This window comes from Amphiura filiformis, chromosome 5, assembly GCF_039555335.1.
Source record: "Amphiura filiformis chromosome 5, Afil_fr2py, whole genome shotgun sequence".
NCBI lineage: Eukaryota > Metazoa > Echinodermata > Ophiuroidea > Amphilepidida > Amphiuridae > Amphiura > Amphiura filiformis.
This window is the reverse complement of record NC_092632.1, coordinates 52214227-52239630: the sequence shown is the minus strand read 5'-3', so window position 1 is coordinate 52239630 and position 25404 is coordinate 52214227. Positions and strand designations below refer to the sequence as shown.

At 38.3% G+C, this 25404-nt stretch overlaps 2 protein-coding genes across 2 annotated transcripts; one reads left to right on the top strand and one right to left on the bottom strand.

The window, feature by feature from the left end:
- Positions 1–4202: 4202 nt before the first annotated feature.
- On the top strand, positions 4203–7876 carry LOC140153344 (galanin receptor 2a-like). The gene is made up of 2 exons (XM_072176069.1): positions 4203–4309; positions 6629–7876. The coding sequence occupies exon 2, from the start codon at positions 6696–6698 to the stop codon at positions 7812–7814; it is 1119 nt and encodes a 372-aa protein (XP_072032170.1). The 5' UTR covers positions 4203–4309; positions 6629–6695; the 3' UTR covers positions 7815–7876.
- A 6060-nt stretch (positions 7877–13936) lies between these two features.
- On the bottom strand, positions 13937–22984 carry LOC140152272 (uncharacterized). Its single transcript, XM_072174576.1, has 7 exons — positions 22944–22984; positions 22616–22684; positions 22136–22199; positions 21708–21809; positions 21018–21206; positions 17046–17177; positions 13937–15618 (listed from the first exon to the last, which is right to left on the bottom strand). Exons 1-7 carry the CDS (start codon positions 22982–22984, stop codon positions 15463–15465), a joined length of 753 nt encoding a protein of 250 aa, XP_072030677.1. The 3' UTR covers positions 13937–15462.
- Between the last annotated feature and the right edge of the window lie 2420 nt (positions 22985–25404).

Below are 25404 nucleotides of genomic sequence, written 5' to 3'. Positions count from 1 at the left end.
TTTACTTGTTCGAAAGTGTGCCAGGGGAAGGAAAGTTTACTTGTTCGAAAGTGTGCCAGGGGAAGGAAAGTTTACTTGTTCCAAAGTGTGCCAGGGGAAGGAAAGTTTACTTGTTCGAAAGTGTGTCAGGGGAAGGAAAGTTTACTTGTTCGAAAGTGTGCCAGGGGAAGGAAAGTTTACTTGTTCGAAAGTGTGCCAGGGGAAGGAATGTTTACTTGTTCCAAAGTGTGCCAGGGTAAGGAAAGTTTACTTGTTCGAAAGTGTGCCAGGGGAAGGAAGGTTTACTTGTTCCAAAGTGTGCCAGGGGAAGGAAAGTTTATTTGTTCCAAAGTGTGCCAGGGGAAGGAAAGTTTACTTGTTCGAAAGTGTGCCAGGGGAAGGAATGTTTACTTGTTCCAAAGTGTGTCAGGGGAAGGAAAGTTTACTTGTTCGAAAGTGTGCCAGGGGAAGGAAAGTTTACTTGTTCCAAAGTGTGCCAAGGGAAGGAAAGTTTACTTGTTCGAAAGTGTGCCAGGGGAAGGAAAGTTTACTTGTTCCAAAGTGTGTCAGGGAAAGGAAAGTTTACTTGTTCCAAAGTGTGCCAGGGGAAGGAAAGTTTACTTGTTCGAAAGTGTGCCAGGGAAAGGAAAGTTTACTTGTTCCAAAGTGTGTCAGGGGAAGGAAAGTTTACTTGTTCGAAAGTGTGCCAGGGAAGGAAAGTTTACTTGTTCGAAAGTGTGCCAGGGGAAGGAAAGTTTACTTGTTCGAAAGTGTGCCAGGGGAAGGAAAGTTTACTTGTTCCAAAGTGTGCCAGGGGAAGGAAAGTTTACTTGTTCCAAAGTGTGCCAGGGAAGGAAAGTTTACTTGTTCCAAAGTGTGCCAGGGGAAAGAAAGTTTACTTGTTCCAAAGTGTGTCAGGGGAAGGAAAGTTTACTTGTTCCAAAGTGTGCCAGGGGAAAGAAAGTTTACTTGTTCGAAAGTGTGCCAGGGGAAGGAAAGTTTACTTGTTCCAAAGTGTGCCAGGGGAAGGAAAGTTTACTTGTTCCAAAGTGTGCCAGGGGAAGGAAAGTTTACTTGTTCCAAAGTGTGCCAGGGGAAGGAAAGTTTACTTGTTCCAAAGTGTGCCAGGGGAAGGAAAGTTTACTTGTTCGAAAGTGTGCCAGGGGAAGGAAAGTTTACTTGTTCGAAAGTGTGCCAGGGGAAGGAAAGTTTACTTGTTCGAAAGTGTGCCAGGGGAAGGAATGTTTACTTGTTCCAAAGTGTGCCAGGGTAAGGAAAGTTTACTTGTTCGAAAGTGTGCCAGGGGAAGGAAGGTTTACTTGTTCCAAAGTGTGCCAGGGGAAGGAAAGTTTATTTGTTCCAAAGTGTGCCAGGGGAAGGAAAGTTTACTTGTTCGAAAGTGTGCCAGGGAAGGAACTTGGAAAGTGTGTTTACTTGTTCCAAAGTGTGTCAGGGAAGGAAAGTTTACTTGTTTCAGGGAAGGAAAACTTGTGTGCCAGGGAAGGAAAGTTTACTTGTTCCAAAGTGTGCCAGGGAAGGAAAGTTTACTTGTTCGAAAGTGTGCCAGGGAAGGAAAGTTTACTTGTTCCTACGTGTGACAGGGAAAGGAAAGTTTACTTGTTCCAAAGTGTGCCAGGGAAGGAAAGTTTACTTGTTCGAAAGTGTGCCAGGGTAAGGAAAGTTTACTTGTTCGAAAGTGTGCCAGGGGAAGGAAAGTTTACTTGTTCGAAAGTGTGCCAGGGGAAGGAAAGTTTACTTGTTCAAAAGTGTGCCAGGGGAAGGAAAGTTTACTTGTTCCAAAGTGTGCCAGGGGAAGGAAAGTTTACTTGTTCCAAAGTGTGCCAGGGGAAGGAAAGTTTACTTGTTCCAAAGTGTGTGCCAGTGTGTCAGGGAAGGAAAGTTTACTTGTTCCAAAGTGTGCCAGGGGAAGGAAAGTTTACTTGTTCCAAAGTGTGCCAGGGGAAGGAAAGTTTACTTGTTCCAAAGTGTGTCAGGGAAGGAAAGTTTACTTGTTCAAAGTGTGCCAGGGAAGGAAAGTTTACTTGTTCCAAAGTGTGCCAGGGGAAGGAAAGTTTACTTGTTCCAAAGTGTGCCAGGGGAAGGAAAGTTTACTTGTTCGAAAGTGTGTCAGGGGAAGGAAAGTTTACTTGTTCCAAAGTGTGCCAGGGGAAGGAAAGTTTACTTGTTCCAAAGTGTGCCAGGGGAAGGAAAGTTTACTTGTTCCAAAGTGTGCCAGGGGAAGGAAAGTTTACTTGTTCCAAAGTGTGTCAGGGGAAGGAAAGTTTACTTGTTCGAAAGTGTGCCAGGGAAAGTTTACTTGTTCGAAGGAAAGTTTACTTGTTCCAAAGTGTGCCAGGGGAAGGAAAGTTTACTTGTTCCAAAGTGTGTCAGGGGAAGGAAAGTTTACTTGTTCCAAAGTGTGCCAGGGAAGGAAAGTTTACTTGTTCCAAAGTGTGTCAGGGAAGGAAAGTTTACTTGTTCGAAAGTGTGCCAGGGGAAAGGAAAGTTTACTTGGGAAGGAAAGTTTACGTGTTCGAAAGTCAGGGGAAGGAAAGTTTACTTGTTCCAAACGACGTGTTCGAAAGTGTGCCAGGGGAAAGAAAGTTTACTTGTTCCAAAGTGTGCCAGGGGAAGGAAAGTTTACTTGTTCGAAAGTGTGCCAGGGGAAGGAAAGTTTACTTGTTCCAAAGTGTGCCAGGGGAAGGAAAGTTTACTTGTTCCAAAGTGTGCCAGGCTAAGGAAAGTTTACTTGTTCCAAAGTGTGCCAGGGAAGGAAAGTTTACTTGTTCCAAAGTGTGCCAGGGGAAGGAAAGTTTACTTGTTCCAAAGTGTGTCAGGGGAAGGAAAGTTTACTTGTTCGAAAGTGTGCCTGGGGAAGGAAAGTTTACTTGTTCCAAAGTGTGGTCAGGGGAAGGAAAGTTTACTTGTTGTGTCCAGGGAAAGAAAGTTTACTTGTTGTGGGGCAGGGGAAGGAAAGTTTACTTGTTCGAAAGTGTGCCAGGGGAAGGAAAGTTTACTTGTTCCAAAGTGTGTCAGGGGAAGGAAAGTTTACTTGTTCCAAAGTGTGCCAGGGGAAGGAAAGTTTACTTGTTCCAAAGTGTGCCAGGGGAAGGAAAGTTTACTTGTTCCAAAGTGTGCCAGGGGAAGGAAAGTTTACTTGTTACTTGTTCCAAAGTGTGCCAGGGAAGGAAAGTTTACTTGTTCCAAAGTGTGCCAGGGAAGGAAAGTTTACTTGTTCCAAAGTGTGCCAGGGAAGGAAAGTTTACTTGTTCCAAAGTGTGCCAGGGAAGGAAAGTTTACTTGTTCCAAAGTGTGCCAGGGGAAGGAAAGTTTACTTGTTCCAAAGTGTGCCAGGGGAAGGAAAGTTTACTTGTTTCAAAGTGTGTCAGGGGAAGGAAAGTTTACTTGTTTCAAAGTGTGCCAGGGGAAGGAAAGTTTACTTGTTCGAAAGTGTGTCAGGGGAAGGAAAGTTTACTTGTTTCAAAGTGTGCCAGGGGAAGGAATGTTTACTTGTTCGAAAGTGTGCCAGGGGAAGGAAAGTTTACGTGTTCGAAAGTGTGCCAGGGGAAGGAAAGTTTACTTGTTCGAAAGTGTGCCAGGGTAAGGAAAGTTTACTTGTTCGAAAGTGTGCCTGGGGAAGGAAAGTTTACTTGTTCCAAAGTGTGCCAGGGGAAGGAAAGTTTACTTGTTCCAAAGTGTGCCAGGGAAGGAAAGTTTACTTGTTCCAAAGTGTGCCAGGGGAAGGAAAGTTTACTTGTTCCAAAGTGTGTCAGGGGAAGGAAAGTTTACTTGTTCGAAAGTGTGCCTGGGGAAGGAAAGTTTACTTGTTCGAAAGTGTGCCAGGGGAAGGAAAGTTTACTTGTTCGAAAGTGTGCCAGGGGAAGGAAAGTTTACTTGTTCCAAAGGTGGTCACCGGAAGGTGAGTTTACTTTATGGAGATCACTTATTGCTTTAATTATAAATGGACATTTATAAAGCGGACAAAACAAAAGGTCTCTAGGTGCTGCACAAAAGCAAAGCTACTGTAAACTAAAAACATCTTAAAACCACAACAATTTGCCATAATTCCATGTTTTCTACATATAGTCCATAATTTGTTGCCGGATACATTGATTGCGTTCAAATTTGGGTCTTGTGCCAAAACGTATTTTGGTAGTATACAGAGTTTGGCACTACATCATGATCACGCCCCGCCCGCTATATTTATTGTATTATATCATTAGTTCGCATGCAACAATAATTTTGCAGTTATTGTATACAAGTTGTGGTACAGGAAACACCGTCACCTTTCTAGATTCAGTACTAGTTTATGTACACGGTCTTTTGGCAGGTAAGAAGCTCTTTTCCAAACAAACTTGATTTCTGTGTATCAAAAAGCTGATTCTAAAGGTAATTTACCTCAATAAGGCTGTAAGTTGTGTAAATACATGAAACAGTAACATCTTTTATATTAAGGACAGAGTAATGGGAGAGAACATGGACCTTTTCGAGCATCATTATTTCTGAATTTTTTGTCCAAAGTATATAAAACTATCATATTTTGGGAAGGAAATGACTCAAGTAGTGCCATGGTGACCTCAGATTTTTGTTTAAATCTTTAGTTTTTTGGGGAAAAAAATACAAAAATACTATTTTTTTACCCCCAATTTTTTGTGACAACATAAAAAAAATCCTCTGGTTTCTTCCCTTATTCTGCTTAAACAGCTGATTCTAACGTAGCTTTACCACATTAAGGCTGTACGTTGTGTAACGTTGAGATGCGATAGTAGCATATTGAGCTTCTTCTAACGGGGGAGGGAGTTGCGAATCAAGCAAAATTTTCCGAACGTTTACGTTAATAATTATGTATTATTAACTTATGTGGCAACGTTACCAGGCAGATTGGCTGCAACAGGTATACACCATGAACAATATCGTACATGCGCAAAGTATTTGGTTTAATATTACACCGAAGTTCGATTAATGGGGTGCCGGAGGCTGTTGTAATGAATTTGGGGAATTCAACGGTGAAATAAACTATCTATTTTGGTGTCATGCCGCATACCTGGAAGCTTTGTCGTTTACGATTCACCAGATAAAGTGGGTGATTTGCCTACGAGTATGTGGTGTAATAATTCCCTTTATTTATTTAAGCAATATTACCAACAATATTATTGCATACTGTTTCCGTGTTCTTGTTTATGTGTATATTCATTACGCTTCGCAAAAGTACGGCGATCTTTATTCAAACCAGTCGTCTCAAATTGGTATAGGCCTACTGTTTCAGATTAAAGTGGTATAGTGATTATTTGTATTTTCAAGGAGTTCTCTCGCAACAGCAGTTATTACCGAAAGGTGTCTAGTAATACAGGTGAGGGCAGTGGCAGCGGAAGCATTAAACTTTAGGAAGGGGATTTGGCTTCTGTTTTACTCGGAGTTAAGTTGTTTTGCGCGCGCGCAATTTTGTTTCTCAATTTCAGACTATTTTAGCCCCAAATGAATGTGTGTTCTGTTTTAAGCAAAATTTTGCATTTGTCCCCTTCGGTCCAAATCATAACGTTTTACGTAATAAAAAGTAACGGACAGGACAATTAATACCAAAAAGACTCTATTCCCTGGATCTTTTTGCAGGATCTGTTTATGGCTCTACTTTGCGTATACCGCGCACGTGTACAACGTGATACTTCATTACGTACGTATACGTGATATTATTACGTATGTACGTGATATTACATACACGTAATACTTTATTACGTACGGACGTGATATTCGCCAGCGAAGTGTTACGTGTAATCCGATTATCACTATGGGATCACGCTTTTGAGTTCTGCACCACGATCGAAATGATCGCAACACAAAGGCTATGGCATGTTAGTACCACCAATTCAAAGGTGCGTGATCCAGTTATCAAGGAGTCATGTACCCACTTTGCTGGCGAATTATTATGTACGTATGCGTATGTCCCCTCTTGGTCTTCGAAGTTTTGCAACGTTGCTAATAATTGAATATATGAATACAAAAGCCACCTAAGTCCATACTTTGGCCAAATTGAGTTAAGCATGGGAAATTGTTGCTATACATAGGCCTGTCATATGCATGAAAGAACAACTCAAATTCATTCTCTGTGTCTATTGGGCATGTGAAAAATAGCATGTATGAAAGAATCACCCAATTCCATGATTTGAGTCTTGTAACACATTGATTGAAATCCAGTATGTATAAAAGTCCACTTGTAACACATTCATTGCTAGAGAATGACTTTTGAACAAAAAATGGGTTTAATAAAGGAAAGTGTGTGGTTTATATTACATGGCAGAATGCTTATCAACATTATACATACCTGTGTGCTTTCTTACTAGTGGTAAGTCCAAAATTTAAAATGAACCCCACGAAGTCCCTGAAATGCTAATCGTCATACAGGTTAATCCACTCATTTGCACGTAAAACTTACCATATTGACCAGGTAAATCTAACTGAAGGAATTAAAATGATACACGGGTTTTTCTCTCAAAATAACTTCGCATGGACTTAGGTGGCTTTTGTATTCATGTATTCAATTGCATTCCACCTTCTATATCAGCATGGCATAGTAACAATGGCTAGCAGCGACACGTTAATGATCTACATGATCTATTGTTTTAATTATTTATTTGAAATTATTTCATTATAGGAATTCTCCAAGGAAAATATCGTTCTTGATTCTTCCCCATCTTCATCAGCTACTAAGACATTTAGAAATGTCATCTGTAAACCTCAACGAGTCAATGGACAAGAATGCAACGGCTGCTCCCAATATCTTTTTGGTATCAGTGCCATGGGATTGGCGGCTAATTGTCCAACTCATCCTTGCCATCGTCGGCATCATAGGAAACTCCATTGTGATACATGTGTATCTTCACACTCGCAAACTGACGACGAGCGCTACGAACAGATTCATCGCAGCTTTGGCAGTTGCTGATATCATTACATCAATTTGCATCATTCCGATTCCAACTCTGTCTTACGTTCCTGACAACTTCGGAGGTCATTTCTACTGCAAAGTGGTACATTCATCGCTTGTGTTGTGGACGTCCATTGTCGCTTCAGTTTTTAGTCTTACGGTTCTTGCAATAGAGCGCTATGTTGCTATAGCTCAACCAATACGATACAAAAGGCTATTCTCTGTGAAAGTAACAAGATTCATTATCGTAATCATCTGGATGTTTGCGTTTGCCTTTAATACTTTCGCGACTTACGTCACTCATCTTGACAACGTAACAGGTGCCTGCTTCGTGGATTTTGGTGGTCAAAGATTTCAGATATTCATCGGCGTTTCGGCTTTCATCCTTGAGTATCTTGTACCTGTTATTGTGATGCTCGCAGCAAACATTCGATCGATACAGCTCCTGAAGATACGTGCCCGGGTTTTTACTGGCACAAAGATCAACCAAAAGAGCGGAAATAATGCCTTACTTCAAGCCCGGCAACGTGTTATCTACATGTTACTATCTGTGATAATCAGCTTCATCATCTGTTGGTCTCCGGATCAATTTGCCTTCCTTGCCTTCAATCTCGGCTTAGTGCCATTTGAATACCTGTACGGTAATCTATACAGAGCATTTGTCGTTTTGGCTTTTGCCAATTCTTGTCTCAATCCAATCTTGTACGCCCTGACCAATAAGAACTTCAGGCAAGCAATCAAACAACATTTGTTTCGTTACTCGATACGCGCCGGCGAGCCAGTAAATGGCCTCTTTGATACCCCACCTGAACACGTTGAATCTGGTGATCATTTTGGTACAGATGGTACAAATATGTCCGCAATGAATAGTGCTTTTGAAGGTGAGCACTCCACGGGTTTGCAAAATAATAATTAGCCGTTCTCAACTGCAGTCTTTTATATTATTTAACACCAACTTTAAATACTAGTATTTAGTCATTTATTAAAATGATCTCAAGCTTAGCACATCGTCCTCGCCAGGTAAAGAATTATTTTGTATAGCCATCAAGCACGTGTTTTTATAAACTGCCCGCCGGCAGAGTAGCTTCTATTACAATAAGCTTATACTTGTACAGTACATACCGTAGTTGTACTCCGCGCCGCTCGGTGAACGATTGGTCATGTTGGTTAAAAACCAATCATTGGCTAAAAACCAATCGCTAATAGAGTAGCGATGCAGCTATGAATATACAGGTTAAATCTATTGTCACTCTATTGTTGAAGGTCGAGCGGAGGTCGAGTCTTTCAATGGTCTGTAAACTCGGGGACAATAAGATCACATTCTTATGTTTCATATTGAGATGAATTGATTTTATTCCTAGTTATAATGAAAAAACATGGTCTGACAATGCGCGTTAGAGCCGAGGTCAATTCATTCTTTATCATGTTATTGGCCGCCTTTCTTGTGTATTTTTATTATCGATGTACTGGTCACATTCGAATTTATGTAATTTTAACTTCGTATTTCACTATTTGTATTATATTTGGTTGGGGGACTTAACTTATAATAATTATAATGAGTCTATTTATGCTATTTGTACAATCCCGATTATCTCACGGATTTTGATGAAATTGCATCATTTTAAAGAAGACACTATGGTTTTTTAGAATCAATAAGATACTTTTACTGCCGATATTTTAAGTTAAGTTCCTATTTTTTTATTGAGACATATATAATTATGCTTTAGATTGAATTGTATATTTTGTATGGTTATAACTTGTGGGAATAAAGTTGCATTGTGCCGAATGAGGTGTAAAATATATACGCAGAACATGATTGTAATTAAATTGAGTGTTTTTAGGATATAGCTTTTGTTTTGAGTGCACATACGTTTTGTGCGCATTAGGGACGGTGCAATAATTATGAGCCCTGGGGGAGGGTAAAATTGAGGGGGGCAAATTTTTTTGGCAAGCCGAGGGGGGGGAGCAAGCAATTTTGGCACACATTTACGGTGCACCTTTCAAATAACACGCTCGCATCATAATGTATATCTAGAACATTTAAGGTTTGCAAATTAGGAACCCACAAATTTGGCATGTGTAAAGGGGGGGGGGGCAAAGATTTTTTGGCGGGCTGAGAAGGAGGGGTGAAGCAATTTTGGCGGGCCGAGGGGGATGAGCCATTTTGACGAGGAATTGTTGCACAGCCCTTATAATGATATCCCCATGCGTCCCAACTGATACCCAAATTGCATTATTTACTGATGATGCCAAAATTATGTTTCACGACTATATCCACCAATGATGGCCAATTGGCTCTGCATGTAAGAACAAATCAAGAATTATCTGCAACCTTGGCGGAAATTCGTCGCCACGCACGTTCTGGTGTTAAAAGCACGCAATCGGAGCCAAATATGTGATAGTTCCGTATGATTTTGTATAATAGTTGCAAATGTACATTCAGCTTACACTCGCCCCTTCCCCACCCCCCATTTTTCAATGTTGGGATACTGTAATGTAGAAATGATGACGATTTTGTCCAAATCAACATTGCAATAGGGGAGCGGGGCAGGGTGTTGGCCAATTATAACGCTTAGGTGTGGCAACATTTTTCGCCAAGGTTGTGGGATAATTGCAACTATAATATAGGCCTATACTTTGATCAGCTCGTAATCGGCGGACCTTATATAACATCGCGGATTACTATACTTTATTTCAAAAATTGTCTTGTGACATCTTGCCAGAAGCATCACAAATTATTCATTCAAGTCCGATACGTTGTCTATTTCTTTAACACAAGCACAATAGATACCAGATAGTTTAACCATGACACTTTGGGTCTACTTTTCGGCGTAGTGATAAAAGCCTAACAATTTCCGCCGATTACGAGCTGATGTCCATTGTCCTAACGGAGACCGACAATTTTAGGTGTCGGGAGATTCGAGAGGTAATTCGTAATCGGGGGTTCGGAGAGATTCTGACCATGTGGACGTACTTGGAGAGTTGCACCAGGTGGCACTTAGGGTGTCAGACCCTTGTGGGTTTAAAGACTTCATGTAACATTCTACTACCATGCAATCCCAAACTGTATGCTTTTACGAACCGAGAAAGTCAGGTTCCTCCCAGTATATTGCGTTTCTGATGACAATGGTCAAATTTACTTCGATCAAAAATGATGGATTTTGTCGCAATTAGCTCAGGCTTTGTTATTTGTACGTGTCGTTTTTGAGTATAGCTGTAAGCACAAACTACCTATTTTATATTCATGACATTTAAGAAAAAGTTAATGACAGACTTTCGTGTAAAAACCTTTTGTTAAGAAAGTTTGATGACTTTGACATTCCCATTTTTGCAGTTTATTACGTTTATGACTAACGATACGGATGTATCACGGTTTTCAGAAAATGCAACTTTCAGTATTCCAAACAAAAGGCACCAGGTCAATGCTACAATAGTCACGGAACTGTCATAACTTGTCGCATATTCATTTAATATTATTATGCTGCTTATTTCCTTATTTTGTTTGTGTTGAATGCATTGGTTGGTTGATTCGGCGGATATTATCCAATTAAGGCGCGCTAGTCCGCTGAATAGTTTGCTTATACCATAACCTTAAAGCGATATTGTAACATTTCCGTAAGCATTTAATTTGTATTTCTTCTAATTTTCACTGCCAGATATGTCCCCTTTCAAGTTTGAGCCGAACAAATGAGGCCAAAACAAACTCCAGAGCCAATGCCGCAATGCGTGCCTCAGTCGATAGTTACTGAGCTCGGTCCTTTTGTTGTGTTTATTAATTCGATTGTCATAGTTTTTTTAAACCTGGTTTTTCGAATTTGATTGTCATAGTTACCAAGTTTATCGGCCGATAACTTGGTTTTTCAGTCGAAAAACCAGGTTTTTCGAATTCGGTTGTCATAGTTTTTGAAAACCAAGTTTATCGCCCGAGAAACCTGGTTTTTCGCCGATAAACTTGCACTGATAAACTTGGTTTTTCAGTCGATTGTCGTAGCTTTTGATAAACCAGGTTTCTCAACCGAGAAACCTGGTTTTCAAAAAACTATGACAATCGAAAAACTGAAAAACCAGGTTATCAGTGAAAAACCAAATTTATCGGCGAAAAACCCGGTTTTTCTGTTCTATTGTACAATAAACTTGCATAGACATAACAATATTTCTAAAATCCCACTCTGTCGGGTCACAAATGCCAAATTTTAGCCACCCGCCCAGATTTCACTCTCAACACCCCCCGGAAAATTCCATGCTCAGGAACTTATTTTGATTGGTTTTGAAATTCCCTCTTACTTTGATCAAACAATTCAATAGAAATTATGTTGTAATGAAAAGATCGGAATGCTGGATTCTTTGAATATAGTACACCTTGATCTAAATTTATATTATATTAAATGCGCAGGGACAATGGATGACATTTCGCTAGCCAAAACATAAAACTCAAATGTCAGCCCCCGCGAACAAAGTGCAAGAATGGTGAAAAAAAAAAGGGTTCTCCGGGATGCCATATTCTTCAAAAGTCTTAAATGAGTATAGTAAAGTCATAATGTTCGATGTTTTAAAATGATTGGTTAATTAAACCTGTTTTTTTGGCATGTCCCAACTTACACTTAATCAGCCAAATTCGTTGTGCTTGTACATGTATAGAGAAAATTTGAACAGAGAAAATTTGAACTAGAGCTGCTGTGGCTGAAGAGCCACGAATATCAGGTGGCGGATTCTGAATTCGATGACCTCTAAATCATAACAGCATGGTCTTATAAACAATTTATCACTCCCACAATTAGGTGGCCTTTTGAGACCAAATATGATAACCGAAAAGGCCGCCAGCACTCTCTTTTGTTGCTCCCAGCAAACACATTAATGTTATTGTTTTAAAGCGCCAAACGTGTTATAAACGCGTTTTGGTTTTGGTCAAAACGTTGTAATAACGGGTTATATAAAGGTCATGAAGACATTTTATAAGAAAAAACACTACCACAACATTTTTAAAATGTTGACAAAACGTCATTGCAAAATATTTATGGCAAACATTTTGGCGAAATATTCTATCAACATTTAATAAAGCTTATGTTAGAATGTCTTGCATTAAGTTTTCAAATATGTTTTTTTGAATTTTATTAAAACGTTTTAACCCCTTCTTTAAACCCTTTTTGATAACGTTTTGTATTTCCTGGGTCCTGAGAGCTCCACAGCGTAAGATGATTCTAAATGTTTCATCTAAACAAGCCACACATCGGAAACACTTGAGGATTTCGCCCTCAACGGTTTTCTAGGGTGAAACTGTTGGACACAAATTGTAAAAAATTTTCTTGGGCTCCAACAAAATTTCTCTCCGTTAAAAGAAAATACGTGTCAAAGATCAAAATTTGACTCTTTTGTTTCAGTGTTGACCAAAATTCCGTATATTCTAAGGTAAGCCTATAAAAATACTAAAAGGTATTAACTAAAAAAATTGATAAACTCGTTACTAGACTTGTGTCTTTAGAACATAAATAATGCAGTTTTCATCAATTTGGAAATGTACGGTTGGCCCAAATTGTTATGGTGAAGAAAATTGGCATGGAAAATCAAATTGGCGCTTTTCTCACAAACTGTTAATTTTTTTTCAGAAATCGGATGTGCTAGTTGGATTTCTTGCGTCATTTCTTTCTGAAAATGCATGTACTTTTATTTACTTTATTACTTTTAAAGATACAATACAAAATTTGAAGTGCAGTGGTCCTTCGATCACAAAGACAGTCGTTTTGACCTTTAGCTCTACAGGACATGGGCAAATTTATGACCAGCTCATATCATAATGGTCCTCCTGGTCATGAGGTTTGAAGGTATTTTGTCCAGGGCCGGAAGTGCCCCCTTAATGACCCCCAAATCTGTGAACAACCTAGAGACACTGGCTAATGCAAATGCATGTGTAAGTCGCGACACCATGCTATGTTGTTTGTGGAAGAAGGCGCATTTTGAAGGTATTTCGTCTCGGACCGGAAGTGCCCCTTAATGACCTTTGACCCCAAATCTGTGAACAGCCTAAAGGCATATGGTAATAACAATGCATGTGTGCAAGTGGCGTCACCCTGGAAAGAAACAGTAGACAGTCACGACCTCGTTAACGACTGTAATAATATCTAAAATTTCCAATTTGCCAAAAGAAAAGTTGTACGCCCTCTTAACACATCAATATCTATATATTTTAGGAGGGCATAATTTACGGCGTAAACTGCTGCAGACTGCTGCGAAACACAGTGCAGAAGTAGAACAGATAAAATAAAATATAAATTGTTAATCACAGGTACTTTTAATAGACGGTATAAAATCAATGTTTTGGTTCTCGTACATTCCCGCCTCAATTTCTGAGATTTGTCAGATTTGTTTAACTTTAGATTTTTCAAAACTAGCAATTTGGAATGCTTTAGGAAAACTTATTACAGCTAAATAGGTTTGGCGACTTGTTTGAGTAATAAAAAATATGAAAGCGAAAAATATGGTATGTTCCAATATTATAACTTAATATAACCAATTGACCAAAGAAAATTTCAATGAATTTGTTCAATTCGTTCAGTGTATTAAACAGTGCCTCATACATGCCAACATTAATGTTCTCTTTAATTTTGAGTATTGTTATGCACACCAGTCCTATAACTTTTGCTTAATATTAGGCCTATATTTCCTACCGTACCAAAATACATCAACGCTACCAGTGACATCACCATTCAATAAAGTGTGGAGACCTTTCCGATTAATGAGCTCGTAAAATCGCTCACTTTATAGTGAAGAAGTCATACAAAATGTATTATCAACTTTTCCAAGAAGCAATCGTTTTTTGTATGCTAATACTGTTACGTAATCAATGGTATAATCTACACATATGTGGTTTGAAAGACAAAGGTACATTCTTCATGTGATCATCAAGAAATTCCATCTAAATATTCAATATAAGGGGTCAAAGGTCAACTTTCACTATTATACTGACCGACCCAATTTCCCTTTTTCATACCAAATTTTTATAATGATGTAGAACACGAATGTCATTTCAGGTACAATTTTTATTAACAGTACATTTTGCTTCAGACAATACATGTATACGTACAGAGATATTTATTGTAAAATTATTGTGAAATTTCTATACAAGAGTAAAAGACATTGAATACGTTGTACATATTTACATGTAACTATTAATATATATACTGCACTTTTCCCAATATCACAAAGATGCGACTATAAATTACAATTCGGGTATGAGAAACTGTTAATCACAGGTACTTTAGACGGTATAAAATGTTTTTATGCTGCAAGAGTTATCAGCTTTGTTTGAGGCGTTGTTTTTCTTCTCGACGCTTATCGTTTTGGGAAATATGCCGCTTCCTCTCAACGGTAAAACGCCCGATAGAAGCCAACTATAACATGTATAATAGAGGCCCATATACTTCTCGTATATCCCAGTTTAAAAGCTGATCTACGTACAGAAAGTTTTTAACGCTTTCAGCTCTGATATTCTACTCTTTTATTTTTAATCTACGAAGCTTAGAAAATTATTTGAAAGTCCAAGTAGGAATGTTGAAAGTATCAAGTGGACCCCATTGGCTGTCATTGACGTTGAGGTGAGATCCCATGGTTATCTTGATATGCAGGGCTGTTGATATGTTAAAATATTACAACTGGTAAGTCCTTCCGGGTCAGACTCAACGATTTAGTATTTTAAGTATAAAATATTTCATAAAATCTAACAAAATGTTTAGATGTAGGAATTCTTAATCTTAATTTCGTTCAAGAGAGCTTCATACTTCGTGATAGACATCATCGTGTACATGCAATCAAACTTGATTGGTCAAAATGCACGTTTTGTTTAACCAGTCGGTCTGGGTGGACACACACTTGGGTCCTGATGGGACCAGGCTCAAGCAAAATGCTCAAGCCATAAGCTTAAAAGCTTATAAGCATGCTGGCCTGGATAAAGAGAAAACAGAAAGAAACAGAATGAAGAAAGAGAGCAAGGAAAAGAAAGACCGCTCCCAACAAATCAATTGTACTATTTTGCTCTTAGCCCTTGGATCGAGAAACAAGAAATTGGGAATTCTTATTACGTGCCCCGATATAGATATACGATCATCACGACACTGACGACTTCTCGTAATGTGTAAAACGGTTTGAGCAAGCCAACCGTGCAAAATCAAAAATACAATCGAGATAAATATGAGGGAACCCGTACAAAATAATTTTAGTTTTTGGCAAATCAAGATATAATATAAATTAAATTCTTATCAAAAATTATGTACATATCATGATTTATGCTGCAGCGTATTTACATATCTATATCACTATATAAAAATACCTTTAAAAATCTGCAACTAATATAATATCGTTGTGCATTTTGCATAATGACTAATAACATGTTACTATAAACCGTTCCTATATAACTTACGTACGTCGCCCTCTGTAAACAGAATGATACAATTGGATATGGACGTGTTCGGTTTATAATGGGATGCTATTCGGCACTATGCGGTAATTCACAACGTTATGGATACAATCAATCATTTCAGCAATACAAAAATAAGATCTTTAAAATCAGAACACTATAAATAATTAAACATATGTGTTGGTGGAACTGAATAACTTGCATATGTTAACTTATCGAATAGAGTATCTTTTGGTCCACCACGAGTCGACGCTACTGTCGCTACAGAGTTTAAAGATTGGGTATCAAAACGATCATTGTTGCGGCCATATTTCTGAAATAAAAAACGAACATCACAAGTTAAATTTCTTAAAATCTGTTGTTACAATGATTCTATAATTATGTATAACAATATTTGAAGCTAATTATAGTGGTCACGGTGGGAAAGAGACTGGCAAATGAATTTGAACCCAGAGAAATGTATTGTAACGAGACGCACACAAAAAAGATCCGTGGTGCTCTTTAATTGAATTGAAAGCAACAGACAGCTCTATCTTGGCATGACAATCACTGCTGATCAACTTAAATGGAATACGTGGAATAAGCAAACAGATATCATAATATGATAACAGCATCTATAAATCACACCCTGGGTTGTATAGGCATACGATGAAATTTATATGTATACTTATACTGCAAAAACAGTGTTTAGAAATTAAACACTTTTCTGAACACAAATTTGCCTTCAATTTGTAAACACGTTTAGAAGCTAAACATCATGTGTCAAATTTCTGAACATTGGTCAGTGATGGTGTTCAATTTTTAAACATGACATCCATATTAACATAATTTATCGTTTCTCTTGCCTTCACTTTCTAAACACTGTTTTTATGCCCTTATCACGTCAATGAGTCAACCTACAAGACACGGGTTCGACTCAGTGGCATAACTAGACTTTTGAAATCGATTGTTGTGGTTTGATGATTGCACCGTCTCGATTTTTTTTATTTAAAAGGGCATTTTGTGATCCACAGCCTCACCCCCCACTTTTTTCAAAAAAAGTTGAAATTTTTATACCACTGGAAACCTCTTGATACATAATGTTTATGTACCAAATATTTCTTGCAGATTAATTCGTTGAACAAAAATATCGTCAAATTTGAATTTCGTTCTGGTGCACCAGATATGAAGCAGTGATACACATCATGCATAACTCACAAACGCAAAATCGGAATCAACTGACATTTTGGGAATTAAATTTTTTCGTGGATATCTACTGAAAAACGTCATAAAAAGAGGATGCTGTGATCACGAAATCCTGCTTTAAGGGGGTACTATACCCCTGTGGTAAATTTGTTACTATTTTTGTATTTTTCTCAAAAAATAATAACACACCGGTAACAAAAGTTATGCATATTATTGGGGCAAGGAATCCAATTACTACACTGAAATTTCAGTGATTCAAGACAAGCGGTTCGTTATTTATGATAAGAAATGAGGTACATCCTATCGGCACCTTATTTCTTATCATAAATAACGAACCGCTTGACTTGGGTCACTGAAATTCCAGTGTAGTAATTGGATTCCTTGCCCCAATAATATACATAAATTTTGTTACCACTGTGTTATTAGTGTTTAAGAAAAATGCAGAAATATACACAAATTTATCGAGGGGTGTAGTACCCCCTTAAATACGTTAACCCTTAATATTACATGGTAGAACTTTAAAATAAAAAATGATGCATTAATAATCACACTTACTCTATCGTGTCTATTGCCCTGCATCTCCATACCGTTATTTACATGTCCATTACTTTCTCCAATTTCCCATCGTCTGTTCCTCTGAGCATACCGAGTTCTCTGACGTAGTCGCTTACGAAGATGTGGAAACATCTGTAATACACACATCACAAAATGAAAGTCAGTTTCATGGCTTATTATTTATCTTATTTTAGAGTTCATGACAAAAACATGCTCAATTCCCTACTCGCTATTTAGGGCGACACAAGCCACGCACCTTTGTTCCATGATAACCATTAAGGTATAGGACATTTTTTTGTTTTTGCTATAGCCCCCGATGGCCGAATGAAATGTATTTAATTATGTGTGTACTCACTCGGGTAGCATTGTGTGTGAATTTTACATCCGAACTAAGTGCTAATCTTTTTTTATGGGCATTTTAGTGTCTAAAATGGCCCAAAATGAGGTTTTTTTTAATATTGCCGTCCATTTCTAATCGTCACCCCCATAGACTTTACATGTAAAATAAAAAAGGCTTATAAAAATTTATAGCACTTATTTTTTTAATGTAATCCTTGTACAAAGACATTTAACAATAAAATGTCCATTGGAAACAAAGGTGCACGAGTCACAAACCGCGATGTCCCACGAATAGCGAGCGGATCCATATGATTCCAATTTCTTTCCACACAAGTGTGGTATAAGGGCTGTGTGGTATCAGGGTTGTGTGATATCAGGGCTGTATGGTATCAGGGCCGTAAGGTATCAGGGCTGTGTGGTATAAGGACTGTGTTGTATTAGGGCTGTGTGGTTGCAGGGCTGTGTGGTATCAGGGCTGTATGGTATCAGGGATGTGTGGTATAAGCGCTGTGTGGTATCAGGGCTGTGTGGAAAAAGGACTGTGTGGTATAAGGGCTTGGGGTATCAGGGCTATGTGGTATCAGGGATGTGTGGTATCATGGCTGTGTTGTATAAGGGCTGTGTGGAATAAGGATTGTGTGGTATCAGGGCTGTGTGGTACAAGGGCTGTGTGGTATAAGGACTGTGTGCCTACCACACATTGTGTGGTATCAGGGCTGTATGGTATCAGGGATGTGCGGTATAAGCGCTGTGTGGTATCAGGGCTGTGTGGTATAAGGACTGTGTAGGGCGCTGTGTGGTATCAGGGCTGTATGGTATCAGGGCTATGTGGTATAAGCGCTGTGCGGTATCAGAGCTGTGTGGTAGCAGGACTGTGTGGTATCAGGGATGTGTGGTATCAGGGATGTGTGGTATCATTGCTGTGTTGTATAAGGGTGGTGTGGTATCAGGGCTGTGTGGTATAAGGGCTGTGTGGTATTAGGGCTGTGTGGTATCAGGGATGTGTGGTATCATTGCTGTGTTGTATAAGGGCTGTGTGGTATCAGGGCTGTGTGGTATTAGGGCTGTTTGGTATCAGGGCTCTGTGGTATCAGGGATGTGTGGTACATTATAGCGATTGATAATGATAGCGATTTTGCTATCTACCGCTGATAGCAGTTTTGCTATCTACTGCTGATAGCAGTTTTGCTATCTAAAGCTGGTATATCACTGCTGATAGCTCAGGTTTGCTATCTACTGCTGATAGCAGTTTTTCTATCTACTGCTGATAGCAGTTTTGCTATGTACTGCTGATAGCAGTATTACTATCTAATCCTGATGGCAATTTTGCTATCTTCTGCTGATAGCAATTTTGCTATCTAGTGCTGAAAGCAGTCTTGCTATCTACTGCTGATAGCAGTTTTGCTTTCTACTGCTGATAGCAGTTTTGCTATCTACTGCTGATAGCAATTTTGCTATCTACTGCTGATAGCAGTTGTGCTATCTACTGCTGATAGCAATTTTGCTATCTACTGCTGATAGCAATTTTGCTATCTACTTCTGATAGCAATTTTGCTATCTACTGCTGATACTGATAGGAGTTTTCATATCTACTGCTGATAGCAGGTTTGCTATCTACTGCTGATAGCAGGTTTGGTATCTACTGCTGATAGCAGATTTGCTATCTACTGCTGATAACAGGTTTGCTATCTACTGCTGATAGCAGTTTTGCTATCTACTGCTGATAGCAGGTTTGCCATCTACTGCTGATGGCAATTTTTATATCTAATGCTGATGGCAATTTTGCTATCTACTGCTGATAGCAGTTTTGCTATCTACTGCTGATAGCAGTTTTGCTATCTACTTCTGATAGCAATTTTGCTATCTACTGCTGATAGCAATTTTGCTAATTTTTATCTACTGCTGATATAGCAATATCTACTGCTGATAGGATTTTCATATCTACTGCTGATAGCAGGTTTGCTATCTACTGCTGATAGCAGGTTTTTCTACTGCTGATAGCAGTTTTGTTATCTACTGCTGATAACAATTTTGCTATCTACTTCTGATAGCAATTTTGCTATCAACTGCTGATAGGAGTTTTCATATCTACTGCTGATAGCAGGTTTGTTATCTACTGCTGATAGCAGGTTTGCCATATATTGCTGATGGCAATTTTGCTATCTACTTCTGATAGCAATTTTGCTATCTACTGCTGGTACGAGTTTTCATATCTACTGCTGATAGCAGGTTTGCTATCTACAGCTGATACCAGGTTTGCTATCTACTGATGATAGCAGTTTTGCTATCTACTGCTGATAGCAGTTTTGTTATCTACTGCTGATAGCAATTTTGCTATCTACTTCTGATATAGCAATTTTGCTATCTACTGCTGATAGGAGTTTTCATATCTACTGCTGATAGCAGGTTTGCTATCTACTGCTGATAGCAGGTTTGCCATCTACTGCTGATGGCAATTTTAATCTAAATGCTAATGCTGATGGCAACTTTGCTATCTACTGCTGATAGCAATTTTGCTATCTACTTCTAGTAATAGCAATTTTGCTATCTACTGCTGGTAGGAGTTTTCATATCTACTGCTGATAGCAGGTTTGCTATCTACTGCTGATAGCAGGTTTGCTATCTACTGATGATAGCAGTTTTGCTATCTACTGCTGATAGCAGTTTTTTATCTACTGCTGATAGCAATTTTGCTATCTACTTCTGATAGCAATTTTGCTATCTACTGCTGATAGGAGTTTTCATATCTACTGCTGATAGCAGGTTTGCTATCTACTGCTGATAGCAGGTTTGCCATCTACTGCTGATGGCAATTTTGCTGTCTAATGCTGATAGCAATTTTGCTATCTACTGCTGATAGCAATTTTGCTATCTACTGTTGATAGCAGTTTTACTACCTACTGCTGATTGCAATTTTGCTATAGAAAGCTGATGGCAATTTTGCTACGTAGGCCTACTGCTGATAGCAATTTTGCTATTTACACCAGGGCTGTGTGGTATCAGGGCTGTGTGGTATCTGGGCTGTGTGGTATCAGGGCTGTGTGGTATCAGGGATGATGTGTGGTATCAGGGTGGTCAGGGCTGTGTGGTAACAGGGATGTGTGGTATCTGGGCTGTGTGGTATCAGGGCTGTGTGGTATCAGGGTGGTATCAGGGCTGTGTGGTATCAGGGTGGTATCAGGGATGTGTGGTATCTGGGCTGTGTGGTATCAGGGATGTGTGGTATCAGGGCTGTGTGGTATCAGGGCTGTGTGGTATCAGGGCTGTGTGGTATCAGGGTGGTATCAGGGCTGTGTGGTATCAGGGTGGTATCAGGGCTGTGTGGTATCAGGGTGGTATCAGGGCTGTGTGGTATCAGGGTGGTATCAGGGCTGTGTGGTATCAGGGATGTGTGGTATCAGGGATGATGTGTGGTCTCATGGATGTGTGGTATCAGGGCTGTGCGGTCTCAGGGCTGTGTGGTATCAGGGATGTATCAGGGCTGTGTGGTATCGGGGCTGTGTGGTATCATTAGGCCTATACTGCAGCTAACAAAATTTTCTTCAAATGCATATCAATTTATTTCTTTTAGTTAATTGTATACAATATGGCCACCCAAACTAGTGGGACTGTCTTTTTTAGAGGTGTACTTACATAACAATATACAGCAAAGATGAATAATGCGAAACACATTAACGCTGCCATCGAAGCCAGCAGAATCTCGAGTGCAACTTGATTCCATTTATCCAACAAACTTGTCTTAGCATGTACAATTACAACCGATGAACCGCGCACCCCGTAGACGGTGCCGTTATATGTGAAAAAATATCTTTCGTATTTTAACTGTATAATAGAGAAAACAAAAGTAAACGGAATGGTAATTATTTTGTCACTCCGGTGTTTGTCATGATTATGTCTACTTATCTATGAACCTAAAGCAATTCATATCCCTTAGCCCAAATCGTACACTAACCTGAACATAACGTAGCCTGAACCTGATCCCGTGCGTACCCATTGCCACCCCCACCCGGGCACCCCCACCCCAATCGGGAGGAGGGACTTCAATATGAAATGGATATAGGTACTATAGGGCTGACACTTATGGGGTATTTGGTGAGCGCAAATATAAACAATATGGGGTCATTGGATGAGAGCATGATTTTTGGCATTCACTGAGAGCAAAATTTACAAAATATGGAGACATGGAGAGACGGACCGTTTGGATCTAAATTAGAGGGCATTGGGTGAGAAATTGAATATGACCTTTAAATGGGGTCTTTGGGTGAGAGCGAAAAGAAGCCTTAATTAAATAATAGTGTTCCATTAAATTCTCATTATACTCACGGAATGTTCTAAATTGTCTCTATAGGTAACTAGTATCGCATCGTCTGTGTCAATTTCAAGTTTCATGTCGACATCAATTTTACCGTCACTTGTTTCTGTAATCTGCATGAAAACACAAACACATTTCATAATACACAGCTCTGAGAAATCAAGTGGACTACATGTGAATTTTGAATAGGCCTACTTCGCATTTCTTACTGATTTGCGGTCGTTTGTCAAAAAAAATTCTCCAATTTGTATTTTCTGTCTAAAATACTTTGGCATATGTCATGTCATTATGCATAGCTCGCAAACTCAAAATCAACTGAAATTTGTTGTCATCGAGATATTGTTCCATATTATAATATAATACTGAAAAAAAAGAAGATGTTAAAATCACAAAATGCTGTGCAAAATTGATAGTCAACCAAATCAATTTAAAATCTTACCTGGACATCTGTAAATGATCCACTTGGGAATTTAAATGTATTTGTTAAATCTGTTACAAGAGTTCTGAAATAGGAACAGAATTTTATTGTGTAAAGGTTAAAGTAAGAAAAACAAAAACAAAACAAAAACACAAATGCCCTTGCACCAAACACAAAACGTTTGCGACATTATTCGCAAAACGTTAGAAAACGTTGCCAGAAAACGTTTGAATGTCGGGTAATAAAAAAGCGTATAAAGGAAAACATTTTCAAAACATTTACAGTAGAATATTCTAACATGATCTTATTCAAGTGCTGACAACAAAATTGGCAAAAAATGTTTGCAAAATATTTTGCAATACATGAAACAAAAACGTAACAAACAAGACAGAATTATTAACAAACAAATTACCGTTCTCATTACAATTCACATTCAAACTTCACAGTTATTTCCGACTTCTAATTAATAGTAATATTTAAATCAAAGTTGAATATACTCACGTTTGAAATTCGGCTATCTCGTTCGATATATTTACATATAATTGCTTAAATTCAAAATTGATTGTTGTCCTGAAAATAAAAAAATACATACTTCCATTAGTTTAACCATTAGGACAATAGAATAATGTATGAATAAAGCGTTTTATTATTCTTTAGGGAATTCGGGAGTCATTTCAAGCTTTACCCATACACATTAAGTCCACAATACAACAAACACGTACCAAATACAAAAATAAGTTCCAAAGAAATATTAGATAATTTTGCTATGTATTTAGGCCTATATTCTAAGAATTTAATATGTCTAATGTAATTTACTTGTAAGACTTACTGTGCATCTGTACGTTTAATGACGTCGTCAGTTGTTAGCATCGCATGGTGGGAAGAAAAAAAAAGCAAATAATAAATAAAATTGGTATCTAGATCTGAACTCCGGTCCAGTCACTCTGTGTATCCGCAGGCACCCATGCTCGTGGGAAATGTTGCGAAATATGTGGTGATTTCCGTTGAAAAACGCGATTCGCAAAACACGAACAAGGGGTAATTTTTGAAACTTCGCAAAATTGTAAAAAAGGGTGTTGTTCATTTATGAGTCAAGTATCCGCGCAGATACACGGAATGCAGGGACCAGGGTCTGAACTTTTTTAAATCAAATATGTCAATGTTAATGATATGCAAGATTTTAGCAAGAGAAACACATGATGTTTTAAATTAATTGCAATAGAATTATCACTTTTGTGTATTTTAGAGATGTCAGTTTGGTATATATGTTTAGGGGACATGATGTCACCAGAACTTAACATCATACCAAAAGTATACTAAATAATATACTTGGTGGAAAGGTATAGGCTTTGGCGGGAAAAGGTCATACAGGGTAAAATTTTTAATTCTTCAATCTTTTTAAAAACTATAATAAATAAAGTGAAATGTATAGCAGTGACAATAATTCTATAGTGGTGAGTCAAAACTCGATTTGACTGGACTAATACTGGAAACACAATTGCAACGTTGCGAATCTTAAGGTGGTACTACACCCCCTGATAAATTGTGTGACTAATTTTGCATTTTTCTCAAAAAAATAACTACACACTGGTAACAAAAGTTATGTATATTATAGGGGCAAGGAATCTAATTACTTCACTGAAATTTCAGTGATTCAAGACAAGTGGTTCATTAATTTTGTGACTAATTTTGCATTTTTCTCAAAAAATAACTACACACTGGTAACAAAAGTTATGTATATTACAGGGGCAAGGAATCCAATTACTTCACTGAAATTCCAGTGATTCAAGGGGCTATTCCAGAAAATAAGTGCACACCCCCTATAGAGGAGTAACTTTTCAATCAAAGAAATGTCTGGATTTCCATGCCTGCTTTCTGAAAACGACTGGAATTCCAGTTGCCAATGTCACTTGAAAAAGCTTGGAAATCCAACTAAATGAAGGAAATATCACGGAAATGTCCAAAACGAGCTCTCAAATTTTTCTGCTGGATTTTTTCGCCTTTGGACACTTTAAAAGTCTGGATTTCCAACAGTCACGACTGAACAAAAAGTCTGGAAATCCGAAATCCTCTATAGGGGGTCTATTTTCTGGAATAGCCCAAGGCAAGTGGCTCATTATTTGTTCAATATGTTCGGTCAGAAATGTACATTCTAGCGGTAACTACCTCTTTCTTATCATAAATAACGTACCGATTGTCTTGAGTCGCTGAAATTCCAGTGAAGTAACTGTAATATATCATATACATAACTTGTGTTACCAGTGTGTTATTATTTTTGAGAAAAATGCAAAAATAGTCACAAATTTACCAAGGGGTGTAGTACCATTCAGATTATTTTACTAACCATATTTAAAATGTTTCACATTCTTTTCAGCACATAACCCCGAATATGACGACCAACCAACAATGATTGACTTACCTACAAATGATATGAGATATAATCCTAAGCACACGAAATAAGAAAGTACTGTTGGTAGACATAACGTTGCCATTTTAAAGGTCGGTTCACCAGGTCCGTTCTTCAAAAGACCTGATTCTAATTTTCCACGTACCGTAACATACACAGTAATTATAATTGTAGAAGAATCGGAAACATTTTATGAACATATGGAAGAAAATACGAAAATTCCATTTCATTATTGTATTATTGGGTGTGTGACATGTCGTGCCATTTACCATGTACAGGGCATACCAATCAATGCATGAGTAATTGGTTCGCTCCCACACAAAACAAGTTTACTTTATCATGCGCCAGCAAGTTTCTTTGGAAAAGTATAGTTGAAAGGTCAGCCCAGAAATTCTATTTGTTTTGTGTCCAGCAAATAAAAAGAAGCTTAACCAGACAGATATACATTTTAAATATTAATTTTTAATTGATTTTTGAATTGTGGGTTACAAACCATATACAATCAATTTCCTAGCGAGAGGAAATCTCCTCCCACGGCTATACGGCTGGCTTCCGACTTCAAATATTGTTGCAAATTATAGCTTTTCTCCTTTTCTCTCCAGGATCTGATTATGCAAATAGACAACTTTTTTTCAGAAGATATATAATCAAAGATACTTGATGCTTTAACTTGGGTCGTGCTCCCCTCCCGCCTAAAGGGCATATACAGACTTGACATTTAGTATGGAATATTTCTTCACGAAGTGACAATACTAATCTGAAAGGGGTCTGCATAAACCACACGGGTTAAATATTTATAGGGGTGTATGATATCGGGAGATGGTGTCAAATAATATTTGATAGAAAAATTAACGTGCTTTCCATGAGTCTACATTATGGTGCT